This window comes from Pleurodeles waltl, chromosome 5 (genome assembly GCF_031143425.1).
Source record: "Pleurodeles waltl isolate 20211129_DDA chromosome 5, aPleWal1.hap1.20221129, whole genome shotgun sequence".
In the NCBI taxonomy this organism is placed as follows: Eukaryota; Metazoa; Chordata; class Amphibia; order Caudata; family Salamandridae; genus Pleurodeles; species Pleurodeles waltl.
In genome coordinates, this window is record NC_090444.1 from 1,798,160,739 (window position 1) to 1,798,182,596 (window position 21,858).

Here is a 21,858-nt window from a genome sequence, read left to right on the forward strand (position 1 = left end):
CACTGGTCAGCTGTAACTGGTATGTAGGAAAAGTTAAAAGTATAGATTACTCTTTTTAATCTATAACGTTTGACCTTTAACAGCCACAGACTCCTTTCAAAGACTTATTTTCATATTTAATAAAAAAAAGGTAAAGTCAGATTTTTATTAAATAGGTGGAAAATGCAACTTTTGCTAAGTTACCCTTACCCTACCTGCAGCTACTGTAGACTAATTTGCATTAGCTCTCCAGCAATTGCCCAGCTAGTGATTGGTTTGAATTAGGTGTGAAAGGTGTGAAAATTGCTCCCAGAGCAGAGACCGCAGCCTGGGAGTGGGAAGTTGATTTTCTCCTGCCAGGAAGACCAGTTGGTGTGGGCCTACAAATTTAAATTCCTGCTAAGTAATCTTCCCTGTCACAAGATGGCAACTGGAAAGGCCCCAAAAATGTTTCCCCCGACATAGGCTGGCCTCCCACCCAGTGAAAGGAAAACTACAGCCTGAACTGGTTTTGAGTGATCAGCTAATTGGGAACTGCTCATTACCCTGACCACAACTCTGGGTTGGCATACAGGCTCTGCATATTGGGAGAAGAGCTTTCTCATCTTGGGCTTTGGAACAGGGTGCACTGTGGGATTGTTTGCAGTAAAGCAAACGGGAACTATTGATAAAGTAGGTAAGTAAGGGCTTGGGAACATTTACTTCATTGATCGGGTAGGGGGTAGGAGTGTCTTTGGGTGTCAACACCCCCCCGCCCACTTGCAGACACAAAAAGCCTTACATTGCTGTATATCATTTACTACTATCCAACATAGGTTTGTTACATTAAGTAGTGTTACCAATTATTAAATTACTGAAGTAGTCTTGGTCGTGTTATTGAAGCTATTTGGACCTTCTAAGCTTTCAGATGACTGCATCAAAATAATGCACAAATGTTCATCAATTAACCCTTACCCTACCATGCTGGTTATTCATAAGTGGATTAGGAATTCTTTTACTTTCTTAGTGTTTGCCGAGACCAAGTAATCTCAAAATCCCGTTTGCCTATTCTATCAGGAGTTAAAGTGCCTAATAAGTGATAGTAAGTCTTGCTGAGACCAGGTGACTTACCAAACATGTTGTACTTTGTATTACTATGGTGTAAGAAACTAACTCTGATCAGTTTGAATCTATATGATTTAGTTTTCTCAGACTTAATAAGGAATACATGATTGTTCTTTATTTTTTTTCTTTTATAGGTTTCGTTGGAACAACATGTCCCACAATGAGAAAGTATTTCTCAAGAATAATGTCATGACTTTGATGTCCACTGTGAGTATTGGAGTAGTTTGTTGCTAATAATGTTGCCCTTCAGTTGAACAGTTGTTTCGATCCTCTGGTTTATCTAGGGCAGATTTGTGACTTGTAGAAAAATACAACAAACTGGTAGAGCAGAGCAAATGCTGGCCCAGTTTTGCGTGTTTTGTTTCTCTACTCTAGATCATTTCATAGAACTTTAAATTAGAAGTTTGGCCCTCCTTGAATGTTCTTATCTGTACATCATGCTGACTTTTGATTTTACAATCTTCTCTCTCTCGTCTGTTCAGGGCACAGAATCCATTCTTGTAGAGGAAAGCCACATTAAAGATGTAATTGCTCGGATTGTGGTGGAGATGATCAAACGAGAGTGGCCTCAGCATTGGCCAGAAATGTTGGAAGAGCTGGACGCACTTTCTAAACAAGGGGTATGAAATTCTGCAATAATGATGTAATTCTTTTGCTGGAATGGTTGTTTATCACATATGCATGCAGTGTAGTGTGTTAGATGGACCATGTGGACTGTGATCGCTTTTGGGAGAAGTCAGTTAAATTCAAGATGCTTAGGACTGGTATAGCAGCTTGCAACAGTTCCTATTGGGAGACCCTTTAACACGGGCCACTCAAGCTTTCTCGCGGGTAGTCTGCTCTTCTTGCATGTCCCTCAGTCCCGGAATGCAGTTGGCCTCTCCTGCAGGTCCAGACTGCCTTCTTCCCCCTCTCATCGGGCAGGCGGACTTTTGTAGATGCTTCAGGCAGATTCTCAGCTCCTCGAGCAGAAAGTGCAAGCTCCAGGTGATGTCACCTCCCCTGGGAAGCTGGCTGTCAGCAGTACTGGTCACACAGCAGTCATTCGAGGGCTCTGGAGCACTCCCTTCCTTTGGATTTAAAGGGCTTTCAGCTGGAACATAATGGAGTGCTTTGGGTTCTATTTTAATACACGTTTTCTAAACGGGGGAGTAAATCCACTTTCTCAATCTGGAGTCTGTTTGGAGTAGTTCCTCTTCAAGCATCTCTCCAAACACAGCATTGTGTAAAGGGGTGCTTCTTCCAGTAAGCGAGTACAGGCACTATCTCGAACTTGGGGTACCCACAACACATGCCTAATGTGGTGTGAAATTTCTCCACATGGCTGCCACCCGCCCATGTGAGGAGTAATTTGAGACAGATGGTTGTAGATTCCTCACCTTGGAAGAGTTCACCTTTTAAACAGAACAGCAGTCGCATCCTTTACCCCTACCATCACCTAAAAGGCAATGCTGAGGATGACTAATAAGCAGTCTCTTGCTAACAAAGTCTTATGAAATTACTAATGGTATCCCTGTGTCCCTTCTCCTCACTTCAGTGGATGGACGTCCTCCCACCAACCACAGAAATGCAGGCACTTCCACTGTCTGGCAGAACAGTCCTCAACCTCTGTCTTGTACTGTGCCAAGCCACGGGCATGTAGAATGCATCCGACTGCCCCAGTAGCCAGGCTTGTTCTTGCACACAGCCTACTGCTAAGGTGCTATTCACAGTACAGATGGGCATTCACTCACATATACACAAGATACTAGCGCATGGGTCTGGGCTTCCACATAAACATGGAGATTTACATGAATGGAGATGGTGGCTCACACTCCCCAATATACGGTTAAAAAAGGTCTGATGTTTGCAAAACACAGTATACTTCAACCACTGTGTTAAGCTATGTTATGCTGCTTGTGTTGGGCTGTAAGTTGCTGAACGAAGCAAAGACATTTGAGGAAGTAATGAAGCACTTTCCTGATGTGTACGTGTGCCTAATAAACCATGACCAACAACCAGGCAAACATTTACTCACCTACATTTTAGAAGAAACTAGCAATCCTTGGCCTAATTGAAATCCTGAACCACACTTCAGCCGCATCTTGGTAAACGACAGCCACTTATTTAAACTAAATCTACAGGAGAGTATAGTACATTGTGGCCCAGGAAGAGCGTTCTCTGTGCACAGATACTTCAGAAACAAAGGCATAACATCTGAATCAAGAGGTCATAATCGCCAAATCAGAAGAGAATGCTTTTCCTCGCTGTCTGATCATCTGTAAATGATACCTTGGCTGACAGCAGCCAGTGAAGCTTGGCACATTAGTCATGCTGTGGTTCTCAAAGCTAATCACCTACACACATTTTTGTAAATAAGATTACAATTCATTCTGAAAAGCAACAACATAGAGCCCCAGTTGAGGATTTATTAGAAGGCTGACAGATGCCAATTTTTAGGTCCTGCTTGAAAGCGCAACTGTCTGTCCGACTTGTTTTTACCATTTAAAAAAAAATATTTAGAGTGGACTTCAGCTCCACCAAGAGGAGGATTTGCGTCCCACATCATGCTGTTGGCCGTTTTGGAATCTGTACGCTATATGTCTTATGTGCATTTTATACAGAACTCTGTCCTTATGCTGTTACTTTTCTTTGCTCGCATTGGCACGTGCTTTAGTGTGCTTTTGTGCATGCCTGCGTTTACATGACTTAGCACAATAAAACCAGATCTTCTGGCTTTGCCAATGCTTGTTTTCTGGGGGCAAAAAGACAACATATTCGTAAGTGTGGATGTCTTTACAGAGTAATCTGCTAGATTTACAGATTGTTACTAATGCTGAATCCTGTAACCTGAGAACACATCAATTTAGCAATAGGAGTGTACTGAGCCAATGTGCAAAGTTGTTAATGGTACACTTCAAGCGGCACTTGTTTATTTCCATTACTCCAGCATCAAGGAATTCTATTAATGAGCTCGAAATGCACAGATAAAGTTTACACACACAAAAAAAAACCTTCTCCTGGGCCTGGTAAATGTCTGCATTACTGTTCCCTTACCTCTGTCATTTTTGTATATGCAAGTTACCTTTACAGCTACGTAGAGAAGGGCAAGTATCACTTGTCTCGATGTTTCATAAAACAAGGCTCACTGATGCTTCTTTTTTTTCCCCAAAAACTTTAGTGGGGTTTTTGATAACACATAGACAAAGGAGCGCATCTTTTGGCCAGTGAACAGTATTGCATGCTGCAAGCAAATAGACAGCACTCTACACATATATGTGCTTTAGCAGTAAAGATGTAAGTATCAGTAATCTGGAAAGGTCTACTCCCATAGTCGGATGCAGAAGAAATGGCATATGTATCATATAAAAGCATATGCTTCCGTGTGTACCATCTCCATTCTTCCGTGAGGGATAATGTGTGTAATGTAGGAGATATTTGTAGCCCCTTAGGCAGGCGTCCTTTCAGCCTCCATTTCAGGGTGGGCAACACATCTCTCACCCAATCTACGGTCTGGCCCAATGCCTTTTGCAGCTCAGATCATAGCTGACCACTCTTACGAGTCATCCTCTAGTTTGTTGTCTCTGCACGTGTGACATATTCATACCTCCTCTGTACTTGGCCACTCCAGGACATCTTAGCCAGGCTGCAATGCTTGGGGGGGGGGGGGGGGGGGGGTTGGCTTAAGCCATGCCATGTCAATGTTCGCTTGGTCAGTACAAGCTCCAGAAGAACGAACCCCCGGCTTAAGTATTTCTTAGCAGGTGTGGAAAGCAATCACAATACTATTAGATTCATTTCCAGTTGTACACCCCACCCGAGGCTATGTTGAGACCATTAAGAACCGTATGCCAATAGGATGGTAAGGACTGACCTGTCCAAATCATATGCAGAAAATCTGCTGGCTGGAAGTTGGAACGTGGACAGCCCACTGAGCAGGCCTCATAGATTGCTTAAAATGTTTGGGGAGTGAGATATATCTGATGAATGAATTTGTACTGGAGGAGTTTGAAACGCGCATTAGAGCTGGCCCTCCTTACTCCCTCATGCACCTTCTCCCATTCCTTGGGGGACAGGGACCGCTTCATGAGCATCTCCCATTTAGTGTGCGTAGGCATGTGGTAAATCATCTCTAAGAGCCATGTAGAAGTGGGTAATCAGTCGACTGCTGTGGGCCATCCCCAGCATATTGGTCAGTGTGTTGGATCTAATCAATTCACTGGTAAAGGATGGCCATATTTCGCTTGCCATACGGGAGATCTTTATATATTGGAGATATTGCTCCCTCCCCCAGGGAGAAAGCGGCCGGGAGCACCCCCCTCCCTCCAATAAAACCACCCCAATTCCACAGTCTCTGCAGGGTGGTAAGCGTCAACTGTCTGCTCCCGGATTTCCACAGTAAATCGGTTATCAGCTTGTCTACAGTTCGAAATTAGTATCTGTAAGGAAATGCCTCCTTGGCATGGTTGCCCCCTGACTTTTTGCCTTTGCTGATGCTATGTTTACAATTGAAAGTGTGCTGAGGCCTGCTAACCAGGCCCCAGCACCAGTGTTCTTTCCCTAACCTGTACTTTTGTATCCACAATTGGCAGACCCTGGCATCCAGATAAGTCCCTTGTAACTGGTACTTCTAGTACCAAGGGCCCTGATGCCAAGGAAGGTCTCTAAGGGCTGCAGCATGTCTTATGCCACCCTGGAGACCTCTCACTCAGCACAGACACACTGCTTGCCAGCTTGTGTGTGCTAGTGAGGACAAAACGAGTAAGTCGACATGGCACTCCCCTCAGGGTGCCATGCCAGCCTCTCACTGCCTATGCAGTATAGGTAAGACACCCCTCTAGCAGGCCTTACAGCCCTAAGGCAGGGTGCACTATACCATAGGTGAGGGTACCAGTGCATGAGCATGGTACCCCTACAGTGTCTAAACAAAACCTTAGACATTGTAAGTGCAGGGTAGCCATAAGAGTATATGGTCTGGGAGTTTGTCAAACACGAACTCCACAGCACCATAATGGCTACACTGAAAACTGGGAAGTTTGGTATCAAACTTCTCAGCACAATAAATGCACACTGATGCCAGTGTACATTTTATTGTAAAATACACCACAGAGGGCACCTTAGAGGTGCCCCCTGAAACTTAACCGACTATCTGTGTAGGCTGACTAGTTTTAGCAGCCTGCCACAAACCGAGACATGTTGCTGGCCCCATGGGGAGAGTGCCTTTGTCACTCTGAGGCCAGTAACAAAGCCTGCACTGGGTGGAGATGCTAACACCTCTCCCAGGCAGGAATTGTCACACCTGGCGGTGAGCCTCAAAGGCTCACCTCCTTTGTGCCAACCCAGCAGGACACTCCAGCTAGTGGAGTTGCCCGCCCCCTCCGGCCAGGCCCCACTTTTGGCGGCAAGGCCGGAGAAAATAATGAGAAAAACAAGGAGGAGTCACTGGCCAGTCAGGACAGCCCCTAAGGTGTCCTGAGCTGAGGTGACTCTAACTTTTAGAAATCCTCCATCTTGCAGATGGAGGATTCCCCCAATAGGATTAGGGATGTGACCCCCTCCCCTTGGGAGGAGGCACAAAGAGGGTGTACCCACCCTCAGGGCTAGTAGCCATTGGCTACTAACCCCCCAGACCTAAACACGCCCTTAAATTTAGTATTTAAGGGCTACCCTGAACCCTAGAAAATTAGATTCCTGCAACTACAAGAAGAAGGACTGCCCAGCTGAAAACCCCTGCAGCGGAAGACCAGAAGACGACAACTGCCTTGGCTCCAGAAACTCACCGGCCTGTCTCCTGCCTTCCAAAGATCCTGCTCCAGCGACGCCTTCCAAAGGGACCAGCGACCTCGACATCCTCTGAGGACTGCCCCTGCTTCGAAAAGACAAGAAACTCCCGAGGACAGCGGACCTGCTCCAAGAAAAGCTGCAACTTTGTTTCCAGCAGCTTTAAAGAACCCTGCAAGCTCCCCACAAAAGGCGTGAGACTTGCAACACTGCACCCGGCGACCCCGACTCGGCTGGTGGCGATCCAACACTTCGGGAGGGACCCCAGGACTACTCCGATACTGTGAGTACCAAAACCTGTCCCCCCTGAGCCCCCACAGCGCCGCCTGCAGAGGGAACCCCGAGGCTTCCCCTGACCGCGACTCTTTGAATCCTAAGTCCCGACACCTGGGAGAGACCCTGCACCCGCAGCCCCCAGGACCTGAAGGACCGGACTTTCACTGGAGGAGTGACCCCCAGGAGTCCCTCTCCCTTGACCAAGTGGAGGTTTCCCCGAGGAACCCCCCCCTTGCCTGCCTGCAGCGCTGAAGAGATCCCGAGATCTCTCATAGACTAACATTGAAAACCGGACGCTTGTTTCTACACTGCACCCGGCCGCCCCCGCGCCGCTGAGGGTGAAATTTCTGTGTGGACTTGTGTCCCCCCCCGGTGCCCTACAAAACCCCCCTGGTCTGCCCTCCGAAGACGCGGGTACTTACCTGCAAACAGACCGGAACCGGGGCACCCCCTTCTCTCCATTCTAGCCTATGTGTTTTGGGCACCACTTTGAACTCTGCACCTGACCGGCCCTGAGCTGCTGGTGTGGTGACTTTGGGGTTGCTCTGAACCCCCAACGGTGGGCTACCTTGGACCAAGAACTAAGCCCTGTAAGTGTCTTACTTACCTGGTAAACCTAACAAAAACTTACCTCCCCCAGGAACTGTGAAAATTGCACTAAGTGTCCACTTTTAAAACAGCTATTTGTCAATAACTTGTAAAGTATACATGCAATTCTTATGATTTGAAGTTCCTAAAGTACTTACCTGCAATACCTTTCGAATGAGATATTACATGTAGAATTTGAACCTGTGGTTCTTAAAATAAACTAAGAAAAGATATTTTTCTATATAAAAACCTATTGGCTGGATTTGTCTCTGAGTGTGTGTACCTCATTTATTGTCTATGTGTATGTACAACAAATGCTTAACACTACTCCTTGGATAAGCCTACTGCTCGACCACACTACCACAAAATAGAGCATTAGTATTATCTCTTTTTGCCACTATCTTACCTCTAAGGGGAACCCTTGGACTCTGTGCATGCTATTCCTTACTTTGAAATAGCACATACAGAGCCAACTTCTTACATTGGTGGATCAGCGGTGGGGTACAAGACTTTGCATTTGCTGGACTACTCAGCCAATACCTGATCACACGACAAATTCCAAAATTGTCATTAGAAATTCATTTTTGCAATTTGAAAATTTTCTAAATTCTTAAAAGTCCTGCTAGGGCCTTGTGTGTTAAGTCCCTGTTTAGCATTGTCTTTTTAGAGTTTAAAAGTTTGTTAAAAGTTTGAAATTAGATTCTAGAAACAGTTTTAGATTCTTTAAAAAGTATTCCAACTCTTAGCAGAATAATGTCTGATACAGAGATGCAGGTGGTGGAACTCGACACCACCCCTTACCTCCATCTTAAGATGAGGGAGCTAAGGTCTCTCTGTAATATCAAAAAAATAACCATTGGCTCCAGACCTACCAAAATTCAGCTCCAGGAGCTGTTGGCAGAGTTTGAAAAAGCCAACCCCTCTGATGATGACCTCACAGAGGAAGAAATTAGTGACTTGGAGGCCAATGTCCCTCCTCCAGTCCTAAATAGGGAGAACAGGACCCCTCAAGTCCTGTCTCCAACTGTGTTAGTCAGAAATAGTGAGTCCCTCACAGGAGGGTCCCACATTTCTGAAATCACTGAGGATGCTCTCAGTGGAGATGACCTCCTGTTAGCCAGGATGGCCAAAAGATTGGCTTTAGAGAGACAGCTCCTAGCCATAGAAAGGGAAAGACAAGAGATGGGCCTAGGACCCATCAATGGTGGCAGCAATATAAATAGGGTCAGAGATTCTCCTGACATGTTAAAAATCCCCAAAGGGATTGTGACAAAATTCGAAGATGGTGATGACATCACCAAGTGGTTCACAGCTTTTGAGAGGGCTTGTGTAACCAGAAAAGTGAACAGATCTCACTGGGGTGCTCTCCTTTGGGAAATGTTCACTGGAAAGTGTAGGGATAGACTCCTCACACTCTCTGGAAAAGATGCAGAATCTTATGACCTCATGAAGGGTACCCTGATTGAGGGCTTTGGATTCTCCACTGAGGAGTACAGGATTAGGTTCAGGGGGGCTCAAAAATCCTCGAGCCAGACCTGGGTTGACTTTGTTGACTACTCAGTGAAAACACTAGATGGTTGGATTCAAGGCAGTGGTGTAAGTAATTATGATGGGCTGTACAATTTATTTGTGAAAGAACACCTATTGAGTAATTGTTTCAATGATAAACTGCATCAGCATCTGGTAGACCTAGGACCAATTTCTCCCCAAGAATTGGGCAAGAAGGCGGACCATTGGGTCAAGACAAGGGTGTCCAAGACTTCAACAGGGGGTGACCAAAAGAAAGGGGTCACAAAGACTCCCCAGGGGAAGGGTGATGAGACAACCAAAACTAAAAATAGTAAAGAGTCTTCTACAGGCCCCCAAAAACCTGCACAGGAGGGTGGGCCTAGAGCCTCTTCACAAAACAATGGGTACAAGGGTAAAAACTTTGATCCCAAAAAGGCCTGGTGTCATAGCTGTAAACAGCATGGACACCAAACTGGAGACAAGGCCTGTCCCAAGAAAGGTTCCACTCCAAACTCCCATCCAGGTAACACTGGTATGGCTAGTCTCCAAGTGGGATCAACAGTGTGCCCAGAGCAAATCAGGGTCCACACTGAAGCTACTCTAGTTTCTGAGGGTGGGGTGGATTTAGCCACACTAGCTGTCTGGCCGCCTAACATGCAAAAATACAGACAGCAACTCTTAATTAATGGGACTAGAATAGAGGGCCTGAGGGATACAGGTGCCAGTGTCACCATGGTGACAGAGAAACTGGTTTCCCCTGGCCAATACCTGACTGGAAAAACTTACACAGTCACCAACGCTGACAATCAGAGAAAAGTACATCCCATGGCAATGGTTACTTTAGAATGGGGAGGGGTCAATGGCCTGAAACAGGTGGTGGTCTCCTCAAATATCCCAGTGGACTGTCTGCTTGGAAATGACCTGGAGTCCTCAGCATGGGCTGAGGTAGAACTAAAAACCCATGCAGCAATGCTGGGTATCCCTGAACTGGTGTGTGTGAAAACAAGAGCACAGTGCAAGGCACAGGGTGAACAAGTAGAGCTGGAGTCTGGAAGAATGGCCCAGCCTACCAAGAGAACAGGAAAGTCAGCTGGGAAACCAACTGCAACACAGCAAAAGAAAAGGAACCTCTCTTCTCAGGAAGAAGTTCTGCCCTCTGAGGGAACTGAGCCTTTGGAGCTTGAACCTTATCAGGTTGAGCTCTTAGGCCCAGGGGGACCCTCAAGGGAGGAGCTGTGTAAGGGACAAGAAACCTGTCCCTCTCTTGAAGGCCTTAGGCAGCAAGCTGCTGAAGAGTCCAAAGGCAAGAAAAATGGAACACATAGGGTCTATTGGGAAGATGGACTCCTGTACACTGAGGCCAGAGACCCCAAACCTGGTGCCACTAGGAGAGTGGTAGTGCCTCAGCTGTTCAGAGAGTTCATCCTAACATTGGCCCATGACATTCCCCTTGCTGGACATTTGGGACAAACCAAGACGTGGGAGAGGTTAGTCAACCACTTCTACTGGCCCAATATGTCCAACATGGTTAAGGAGTTTTGCCTCTCCTGCCCCACCTGTCAAGCCAGTGGTAAGACAGGTGGACATCCAAAGGCCCCCCTCATTCCACTTCCAGTGGTGGGGGTTCCCTTTGAAAGAGTGGGTGTGGACATAGTTGGTCCACTGGAACCTCCCACAGCCTCAGGAAATATGTATATCCTGGTAGTAGTGGATCATGCTACCAGGTATCCTGAAGCTATTCCCCTTAGGTCAACTACTGCCCCTGCAGTAGCCAAGGCCCTCATTGGTATCTTTACCAGAGTGGGTTTCCCTAAGGAGGTGGTGTCTGACAGAGGTACCAACTTCATGTCAGCATACCTAAAGCACATGTGGAATGAGTGTGGAGTGACTTATAAATTCACTACACCATACCATCCACAAACTAATGGCTTAGTTGAGAGATTCAACAAGACATTAAAAGGCATGATCATGGGGCTCCCAGAAAAACTCAAAAGGAGATGGGATGTCCTCTTGCCATGTCTGCTGTTCGCTTACAGAGAGGTGCCGCAGAAGGGAGTAGGATTCTCACCCTTTGAACTTCTGTTTGGTCATCCTGTAAGGGGACCACTTGCCCTTGTTAAAGAAGGCTGGGAGAGACCTCACCATGAGCCTAAACAGGACATAGTGGACTATGTACTTGGCCTTCGCTCTAGAATGGCAGAGTACATGGAAAAGGCAACCAAAAACCTTGAGGCCAGCCAACAGCTCCAGAAGTTTTGGTATGACCAAAAGGCTGCACTGGTGGAGTTCCAACCAGGGCAGAAAGTCTGGGTTCTGGAGCCTGTGGCTCCCAGGGCACTCCAGGACAAATGGAGTGGCCCTTACCCAGTACTAGAAAGGAAGAGTCAGGTCACCTACCTGGTGGACCTGGGCACAAGCAGGAGCCCCAAGAGGGTGATCCATGTGAACCGCCTTAAGCTCTTCCATGACAGGGCTGATGTGAATCTGTTGATGGTAACAGATGAGGATCAGGAGGCAGAGAGTGAACCTCTCCCTGATCTTCTGTCATCAGACCCAAAAGATGGCACAGTGGATGGAGTGATCTACTCAGACACCCTCTCTGGCCAACAGCAAGCTGATTGTAGGAGAGTCCTACAACAGTTTCCTGAACTCTTCTCCTTAACCCCTGGTCAGACACACCTGTGTACCCATGATGTGGACACAGGAGACAGCATGCCTGTCAAAAACAAAATCTTTAGACAATCTGACCATGTTAAAGAAAGCATCAAGGTGGAAGTCCACAAGATGCTGGAATTGGGAGTAATTGAGCGCTCTGACAGCCCCTGGGCTAGCCCAGTGGTCTTAGTCCCCAAACCTCACACCAAAGATGGAAAGAAAGAGATGAGGTTTTGTGTGGACTACAGAGGGCTCAATTCTGTCACCAAGACAGATGCTCATCCAATCCCAAGAGCTGATGAGCTCATAGATAAATTAGGTGCTGCCAAATTCTTAAGTACCTTTGACTTGACAGCAGGGTACTGGCAAATAAAAATGGCACCTGGAGCAAAAGAGAAAACAGCATTCTCCACACCTGATGGGCATTATCAGTTTACTGTTATGCCCTTTGGTTTAAAGAATGCCCCTGCCACCTTCCAAAGGTTGGTGAATCAAGTCCTTGCTGGCTTGGAGTCCTTTAGCACAGCTTATCTTGATGATATTGCTGTCTTTAGCTCCACCTGGCAGGATCACCTGGTCCACCTGAAGAAGGTTTTGAAGGCTCTGCAATCTGCAGGCCTCTCTATCAAGGCATCCAAATGCCAGATAGGGCAGGGAACTGTGGTTTACTTGGGACACCTTGTAGGTGGAGGCCAAGTTCAGCCACTCCAACCCAAGATCCAGACTATTCTGGACTGGGTAGCTCCAAAAACCCAGACTCAAGTCAGGGCATTCCTTGGCTTGGCTGGGTATTACAGGAGGTTTGTGAAGGGATATGGATCCATTGTGACAGCCCTCACTGAACTCACCTCCAAGAAAATGCCCAAGAAAGTAAACTGGACTGTGGAATGCCAACAGGCCTTTGACACCCTGAAACAGGCAATGTGCTCAGCACCAGTTCTCAAAGCTCCAGATTATTCTAAGCAGTTCATTGTGCAGACTGATGCCTCTGAACATGGGATAGGGGCAGTTTTGTCCCAAACAAATGATGATGGCCTTGACCAGCCTGTTGCTTTCATTAGCAGGAGGTTACTCCCCAGGGAGCAGCGTTGGAGTGCCATTGAGAGGGAGGCCTTTGCTGTGGTTTGGTCCCTGAAGAAGCTGAGACCATACCTCTTTGGGACTCACTTCCTAGTTCAAACTGACCACAGATCTCTCAAATGGCTGATGGAAATGAAAGGTGAAAATCCTAAACTGTTGAGGTGGTCCATCTCCCTACAGGGAATGGACTTTATAGTGGAACACAGACCTGGGACTGCCCATGCCAATGCAGATGGCCTTTCCAGGTTCTTCCACTTAGAAAATGAAGACTCTCTTGGGAAAGGTTAGTCTCATCCTCTTTCGTTTGGGGGGGGGTTGTGTAAGGAAATGCCTCCTTGGCATGGTTGCCCCCTGACTTTTTGCCTTTGCTGATGCTATGTTTACAATTGAAAGTGTGCTGAGGCCTGCTAACCAGGCCCCAGCACCAGTGTTCTTTCCCTAACCTGTACTTTTGTATCCACAATTGGCAGACCCTGGCATCCAGATAAGTCCCTTGTAACTGGTACTTCTGATGGATACAACTACCTGTGGATTCCTCACCTGATGAATACTCCCATGGCGCCAGCATTTGACGGAAATCTTCTTACTAGTCTCTGCACGTTGACGAGGACGTCACTCTAGCCCACGCGACGCCGTCTGACGTCATACAGGCAATAAGAAGTCCTCGCCGACGTGCCGATGACAGTTCCCTTTTTTCCGTGCATTCGAAACGGTTATCTTCGAGGGAGTTACTGTTACCTTCGTGGTTACAGTGTATTGTCTGCTGCGTAGTCTTCTCTGCGGTAACAATGTCTCAGAGGAAGTCGGGTTTCAAGCCCTGTCGAGAGTGTGGGGGCAAGATGTCAGTTACAGATCCTCACTCCGACTGTCTATGGTGTTTGAGCTCCGACCACGACGTCTCGACTTGCGATTCATGTCAACACATGAATCCGAAGGCCCTCAAAGAGCGCGAGGCCAAGTTATTCATGGCAAAGTCAAAGAAGAAGGAGAAACATCATAAGAAGTCTTCTTCGCCAAGGTCTCACCGGCGTCATCGAGACTCCCGGCGCCGTAGAGACTCACGACGTCACTCCAGCAAGGAGTCTCGTTCGAGGTCACCTTCGGCTCGGCGTCGGAGGACTTGGGAGGTCAGCCCCACGGTCACGCCGCATCCATCGACGCCGTTGCCCTCTCCGGCGTCACCGACTTCACCTGGTCAGGCGTCAGTGATTGAGGTGGTGCAGCCTCTTGTGTTTTCTCCGGCGTCGCAGACGTCGAGGCCGGCGTCGGGGTCGCCCTCGATCCAGGCACCCCAGTATCCGGCTTTTCCCACTCCTGGAGCCGATAGTACCGCGTTTCTTAATGCGATGTATACCATCTTTCAGCAGATGGCTCCAGGAGCTGCTCCGGCTGGTCCTTCGGGGCCCTTGGCCTTTTCGTTGGGTGATCCTGCGCCTCTTCGGCCGGCACCCTTTATGCCCTTTCTCCCTTTTGGGAATGTGGGCTCGGCGCCGGTGCCGGCGTCGGTGGCCGCTCCGGTGGCTTCGGATGTTTCGGCCCCGGAGGTTGCCCCTCCGTCGAAGTCAGGATTTTGCCCTGTGACTCCGGTTGGTCCATCGGCTCCAAGACCTCGTCCTCCGGCTCCTGCCTCGGCGCCGAAGCTGCCTGTGGCGCCGGACGCGGCGTCAGATGCTTCTGGAGATCGGCGCCGTTCTTCGACGTCGGCGGAGGCCATGTCGACTCCGCGTATCGAGGAGAGACTTCATTCGAGGAGGCGTGCTCTCCGTCTTTTAGAAGAGCAAGAGATTGAGGACTCTGGAGACGGACTGCATGGTCTGGATACAGCCAGTGGGCTGGACACTTCCCCTGAGTGGGACCTTTCATCTCCAGGGGAATATACGGAGGAGGCTGCTTCCTTTCATGCTGTGGTGAGGAAGGCAGCGAGCTTTTTGGACCTGCCTTTGCCGGTGGCAGAGGCAAAGCAGAATTTGCTGACAGAGGTATTGCATCCGGCCTCTGCTGCAGCTGAGCCTCTCTTGCCATTTAATGAGGCTTTGCTGGATCCGGTGTTGGAGGTGTGGAAGAAGCCGGTGTCTTCCTCGGCCGTTCATAGGGCTGTGGCCAGGAGGTATCGAGCTGCACCATCTGACCCTGGCTTTCTCTCTAGACACCCTACGCCGGAGAGCTTGGTGGTGCAAGCCTCCTGTTCCTCAAAGTCAGCGCCTGGTTCCTTCCCGACGGTGCCTGGAGACAGAGACTCCAAGAAACTGGATGCGCAGTCCAAGAAAATATTTTCGTCATGCAGTTTGGCGTTGAAGGCCACCAACGCCACGTGCATTCTGGGGAGGTACATCCATGCGCTGATGGATGATATTTCGTCTTCATTCACGGAGCTTCCCCAGGGTCTTTTGGATGTGGTCTCGGACGCCCAGGCTGCCGCGACCCAGATTATCCAGTCTGGGCTGGACACGACCGACTCGGTGGCCAGGGCGATGGGCACGGCTGTGGTGGCAAGAAGACAGGCCTGGCTCCGAAACTCAGGGTTCTCTGCGGATGTGCAGTCGACCCTGCTGGACCTCCCGTTTGATGGGGACAGACTGTTTGGAGCCAAGGCAGATTCAGCCTTGGAACGATTTAAGGAGAGCAGAGCCACAGCCAAATCGTTAGGACTGCAAGCTCCTTCTTCCTCTGCCTCTTCTAGAATTTTCAGGAGGTTTCGGGGATTTGGGCGTGGCTCTTATTCCTCTTCCTTTCGGGGGAGGTTCCAGCAACCCGCCTCTTCCCTCCCCTATAGGTCATTTAGAGGGAGGGGGAGGGGTGGGGTCCGTACCAGAGGAGCCTCTCAACAGCACTCTGCCTCTTCCTCGTCCTCTGGAGGGGTGCAGCAGGGGAAGCAGCCTTAGGCTTCCACCGTTTCCCACTCACTCCTCTCCTGTAGGGGGAAGATTACAGCGTTTTCTCCACAAGTGGAAGTCTATCACAACGGACACTTGGGTTCTCGGCATTGTGGGAAAAGGCTACGCCCTTCCCTTTCGGGAGTTCCCGCCCCTCATCCCGCCCCGCCCATCTTATTGTTCAGAAGAACACCTCCTGTTGCTAGAACAGGAGGTTCAAGTCCTCCTTTCAAAGGGCGCGGTAGAGTTGGTCCCAGAGCAGGAAAAGGGTCGAGGTTGTTACTCAAGATACTTCCTGATTCCCAAAAAGGATGGTCAGTTGAGACCAATCCTGGATCTGAGGATCTTGAATTGGTTCCTCAAACAGGAAAAGTTCAAGATGCTGACCCTAGCACAGGTGCTTTTGGCGTTGAACAAGGAAGATTGGATGGTGTCTGTCGACTTGCAGGATGCTTACTTTCATATCCCGATACTCAAGTCGCACAGGAAGTATCTCCGGTTTGTGGTAGGGTCGCAGCACTATCAGTTTGCGGTCCTCCCGTTTGGTCTTACTTCAGCACCTCGAGTCTTCACAAAGGTGATGTCAGTGGTTGCGGCGGAGCTCAGAAGGAAGGGGATAGCAGTATTCCCTTACTTGGACGACTGGTTGATCAAAGCCAAGTCCCCGGAGCTTGTGTCGCATCATCTGCAGTCAACAACCCAGTTGTTGTTCGACCTGGGCTTTTCGGTGAACGTGCCCAAATCTCACCTGGAGCCCTCTCAGCGCCTCCTGTTCATAGGGGCAGTACTGGATACAACATTGAGTCGAGCCTTTCCTCCGCCTCAGCGGATTCAAGATATTCAGGAATTGGTTCCAATGTTTCGAAATGGAGCGGTAGTTCCAGTCCTCAAGGTCCTTCGTCTGCTCGGTCTGTTCGCCTCCTGCATTCTGTTGGTCACGCATGCTCGCTGGCACATGAGGGCTCTTCAGTGGTGCCTCCGAAGGCAGTGGTCTCAACACAAGGGAGATTTAGAAGGTACTGTCAAGATCTCCAGAGATGCTGCTGTGGAATTGAAGTGGTGGATTGCGGGCAACAATCTTTCACAGGGGAAGCCGTTCGCGCAGTCGCCACCAGTGGCCACGGTAATAACGGATGCCTCCACCCTAGGATGGGGAGCTCATCTGGGGGATCTGGAGATCAAAGGGCTTTGGTCTCCAGAGGAACAGGTGTTTCATATCAATCTGTTGGAGTTACGGGCTGTACGTTTGGCTCTCAAGGCCTTCCTCCCATCCCTTCGTGGTCAGTCGGTACAGGTCCTGACGGACAATACTACCACGATGTGGTACATAAACAAACAGGGAGGAGTAGGGTCGTACCTTCTCTGCAGAGAAGCTCTTCGGCTATGGTCCTGGGCAAAGGACCATCAGATTTGCTTGGTGGCAAATCATCTGGCCGGGGTCTTGAATGTACGTGCGGACAGTCTCAGTCGCCAATTCTCGGCAGACCACGAGTGGCGTCTCCATCCAGATCAAGTCTGTTTAATCTTCCAGATGTGGGGGTTTCCTCGGATAGATCTGTTTGCCACTCGGGAGAACGCGCATTGCCCGTTATTCTGCAGCCTCCAGTATCCGATGCAGGGAGCGTTGGGGGACGCGTTTCAGATAACCTGGTGCGACCAGTTGCTTTACGCGTTTCCCCCCATACCCTTGATTCCTCGAGTGTTGAGGAAAATTCGCCAAGACCGGGCCCAAGTCATCTTAATAGCTCCGGATTGGCCAAGGAGGGTATGGTACTCCGACCTTCTCCAACTCTCACTGTGCCCTCCGCTCCGTCTCCCTCTCAGGGCAGACCTCCTCTCGCAGTCGCAGGGGCAGGTTTTACACCCCAACCTCCAGAGTCTGCACCTACATGCTTGGAGATTGAACGGGGCAACCTGAGTTCCTTCTCTCTCCCGCCTGATGTAGTGGATGTTATCTTAGCGGCCAGGCGACACTCCACTAAATCTATCTACGCTAATAGGTGGTCTAAATTTGTTATGTGGTGTGGAGAGAGACAGATTGATCCCTTACATGCTCATCTGTCACATGTTTTGTCTTTTGCACTGTCTCTAGCGCAGAAAGGTTGTGCAGTAGCTACCATTAAGGGTTATTTGTCGGCCTTGTCAGCCTTCATTTGTCTTCCAGACCAACCATCGTTATTTAAATCCCCTATTGTTCTCAGATTCTTGAAAGGTCTTCTGAATCAATATCCTCCAAAACCATTCGTTATGCCTCAATGGGATTTGTCCTTGGTCCTGACTTTCCTTATGGGGTCCCCTTTTGAGCCTATGCATTCTTGCCCCTTAAGGTATTTGGTTATTAAAACAGTATTCCTGGTAGCTATAACATCTGCAAGGAGAGTGAGTGAGTTGCAGGCCTTATCGGTTAAACCCCCTTATATAACGTTTTATGGGGATAAGGTGGTGTTGAGGACCAAGGCTGCTTTCCTTCCGAAGGTTGTTTCACCCTTCCATTTGGCTCAGACAATCACTTTGTCCACGTTTTATCCTCCGCCTCATCCTTCAAAGGAGGAAGAAAGACTACATCGCCTGGACCCAAAAAGGGCGTTGAGCTTCTATATCGACAGAATGAAGGATATCAGGCTGGAGGATCAGCTGTTTGTCGGATACGTGGGCAAGAGGAGAGGAAAGGCAGTCCACAAGAGAACACTCTCCAGGTGGGTTGTTCTTTGCATTAAAATCTGTTACTCTTTGGCAAAGAAGGATCCGCCTGAGGGCATTAGAGCTCACTCCACCAGAGCTAAGTCGGCCTCTTCGGCCTTGGCCAGGGGTGTTCCTGTGGTTGACATCTGCAAGGCCGCAACTTGGTCGTCCCTTCACACTTTTGTGAAACATTACTGTTTGGACTCTGAGGTCAGAAGGGACGGTCATTTTGCACGGTCAGTGCTGCAGGATTTCTTGGTTTGACCATTTAGGCACCCACCGCCGGGCGTGGTACTGCTTTGGGACTCTATTCATCAGGTGAGGAATCCACAGGTAGTTGTATCCATCAGAAGAACGAGTTACTTACCTTCGGTAACGACTTTTCTGGTGGATACATTAGCTACCTGTGGATTCCTCACGGTCCCACCCGCCTCCCCGTTGCCTTTTTGGTCTCTCCAAGCAATCCTTGAGTGTGCTCCTTTTGGTCTTCAAAGTTGCAATACATTTTGCATGTATGATATTTGTATATATGTGTATATTTATATATAAATCTATATATATATTGGGTATATACATGATTCGTATGTATAAATATATTTATTTGTTTAAAAAAAAAAAAAAAAAAAAAAAAAGGTTATATTAAATCTACAGCTATTTTATTGCAATGTTGTGTGATTTACAATATTAAGAGATGTTGCTTTGCTCTTTCATTGCATTGGGTTATTATTATTATTCTCATGCACGTAAAAAATGTTGGTACTGTCATCGGCACGTCGGCGAGGACTTCTTATTGCCTGTATGACGTCAGACGGCGTCGCGTGGGCTAGAGTGACGTCCTCGTCGACGTGCAGAGACTAGTAAGAAGATTTCCGTCAAATGCTGGCGCCATGGGAGTATTCATCAGGTGAGGAATCCACAGGTAGCTAATGTATCCACCAGAAAAGTCGTTACCGAAGGTAAGTAACTCGTTCTTCTAGTACCAAGGGCCCTGATGCCAAGGAAGGTCTCTAAGGGCTGCAGCATGTCTTATGCCACCCTGGAGACCTCTCACTCAGCACAGACACACTGCTTGCCAGCTTGTGTGTGCTAGTGAGGACAAAACGAGTAAGTCGACATGGCACTCCCCTCAGGGTGCCATGCCAGCCTCTCACTGCCTATGCAGTATAGGTAAGACACCCCTCTAGCAGGCCTTACAGCCCTAAGGCAGGGTGCACTATACCATAGGTGAGGGTACCAGTGCATGAGCATGGTACCCCTACAGTGTCTAAACAAAACCTTAGACATTGTAAGTGCAGGGTAGCCATAAGAGTATATGGTCTGGGAGTTTGTCAAACACGAACTCCACAGCACCATAATGGCTACACTGAAAACTGGGAAGTTTGGTATCAAACTTCTCAGCACAATAAATGCACACTGATGCCAGTGTACATTTTATTGTAAAATACACCACAGAGGGCACCTTAGAGGTGCCCCCTGAAACTTAACCGACTATCTGTGTAGGCTGACTAGTTTTAGCAGCCTGCCACAAACCGAGACATGTTGCTGGCCCAATGGGAGAGTGCCTTTGTCACTCTGAGGCCAGTAACAAAGCCTGCACTGGGTGGAGATGCTAACACCTCTCCCAGGCAGGAATTGTCACACCTGGCGGTGAGCCTCAAAGGCTCACCTCCTTTGTGCCAACCCAGCAGGACACTCCAGCTAGTGGAGTTGCCCGCCCCCTCCGGCCAGGCCCCACTTTTGGCGGCAAGGCCGGAGAAAATAATGAGAAAAACAAGGAGGAGTCACTGGCCAGTCAGGACAGCCCCTAAGGTGTCCTGAGCTGAGGTGACTCTAACTTTTAGAAATCCTCCATCTTGCAGATGGAGGATTCCCCCAATAGGATTAGGGATGTGACCCCCTCCCCTTGGGAGGAGGCACAAAGAGGGTGTACCCACCCTCAGGGCTAGTAGCCATTGGCTCCTAACCCCCCAGACCTAAACACGCCCTTAAATTTAGTATTTAAGGGCTACCCTGAACCCTAGAAAATTAGATTCCTGCAACTACAAGAAGAAGGACTGCCCAGCTGAAAACCCCTGCAGCGGAAGACCAGAAGACGACAACTGCCTTGGCTCCAGAAACTCACCGGCCTGTCTCCTGCCTTCCAAAGATCCTGCTCCAGCGACGCCTTCCAAAGGGACCAGCGACCTCGACATCCTCTGAGGACTGCCCCTGCTTCGAAAAGACAAGAAACTCCCGAGGACAGCGGACCTGCTCCAAGAAAAGCTGCAACTTTGTTTCCAGCAGCTTTAAAGAACCCTGCAAGCTCCCCACAAAAGGCGTGAGACTTGCAACACTGCACCCGGCGACCCCGACTCAGCTGGTGGCGATCCAACACTTCGGGAGGGACCCCAGGACTACTCCGATACTGTGAGTACCAAAACCTGTCCTCCCTGAGACCCCACAGCGCCGCCTGCAGAGGGAATCCCGAGGCTTCCCCTGACCGCGACTCTTTGAATCCTAAGTCCCGACACCTGGGAGAGACCCTGCACCCGCAGCCCCCAGGACCTGAAGGACCGGACTTTCACTGGAGGAGTGACCCCCAGGAGTCCCTCTCCCTTGACCAAGTGGAGGTTTCCCCGAGGAACCCCCCCCTTGCCTGCCTGCAGCGCTGAAGAGATCCCGAGATCTCTCATAGACTAACATTGAAAACCCGACGCTTGTTTCTACACTGCACCCGGCCGCCCCCGCGCCGCTGAGGGTGAAATTTCTGTGTGGACTTGTGTCCCCCCCCGGTGCCCTACAAAACCCCCCTGGTCTGCCCTCCGAAGACGCGGGTACTTACCTGCAAACAGACCGGAACCGGGGCACCCCCTTCTCTCCATTCTAGCCTATGTGTTTTGGGCACCACTTTGAACTCTGCACCTGACCGGCCCTGAGCTGCTGGTGTGGTGACTTTGGGGTTGCTCTGAACCCCCAACGGTGGGCTACCTTGGACCAAGAACTAAGCCCTGTAAGTGTCTTACTTACCTGGTAAACCTAACAAAAACTTACCTCCCCCAGGAACTGTGAAAATTGCACTAAGTGTCCACTTTTAAAACAGCTATTTGTCAATAACTTGTAAAGTATACATGCAATTCTTATGATTTGAAGTTCCTAAAGTACTTACCTGCAATACCTTTCGAATGAGATATTACATGTAGAATTTGAACCTGTGGTTCTTAAAATAAACTAAGAAAAGATATTTTTCTATATAAAAACCTATTGGCTGGATTTGTCTCTGAGTGTGTGTACCTCATTTATTGTCTATGTGTATGTACAACAAATGCTTAACACTACTCCTTGGATAAGCCTACTGCTCGACCACACTACCACA

At 48.8% G+C, this 21,858-nt stretch overlaps 1 protein-coding gene across 1 annotated transcript in view; it reads left to right on the forward strand.

Annotated features, from left to right (window-relative positions):
• The window catches only part of XPO5 (exportin 5), a 579,115-nt gene that overhangs the window by 40,346 nt on the left and 516,911 nt on the right, over positions 1-21,858 (forward strand). The window contains exons 3-4 of the mRNA XM_069236247.1: positions 1,218-1,290; positions 1,566-1,703. Of these exons, the coding sequence (XP_069092348.1) occupies positions 1,218-1,290; positions 1,566-1,703 (211 nt within the window). The remainder of the gene's footprint in view (positions 1-1,217; positions 1,291-1,565; positions 1,704-21,858) is intronic.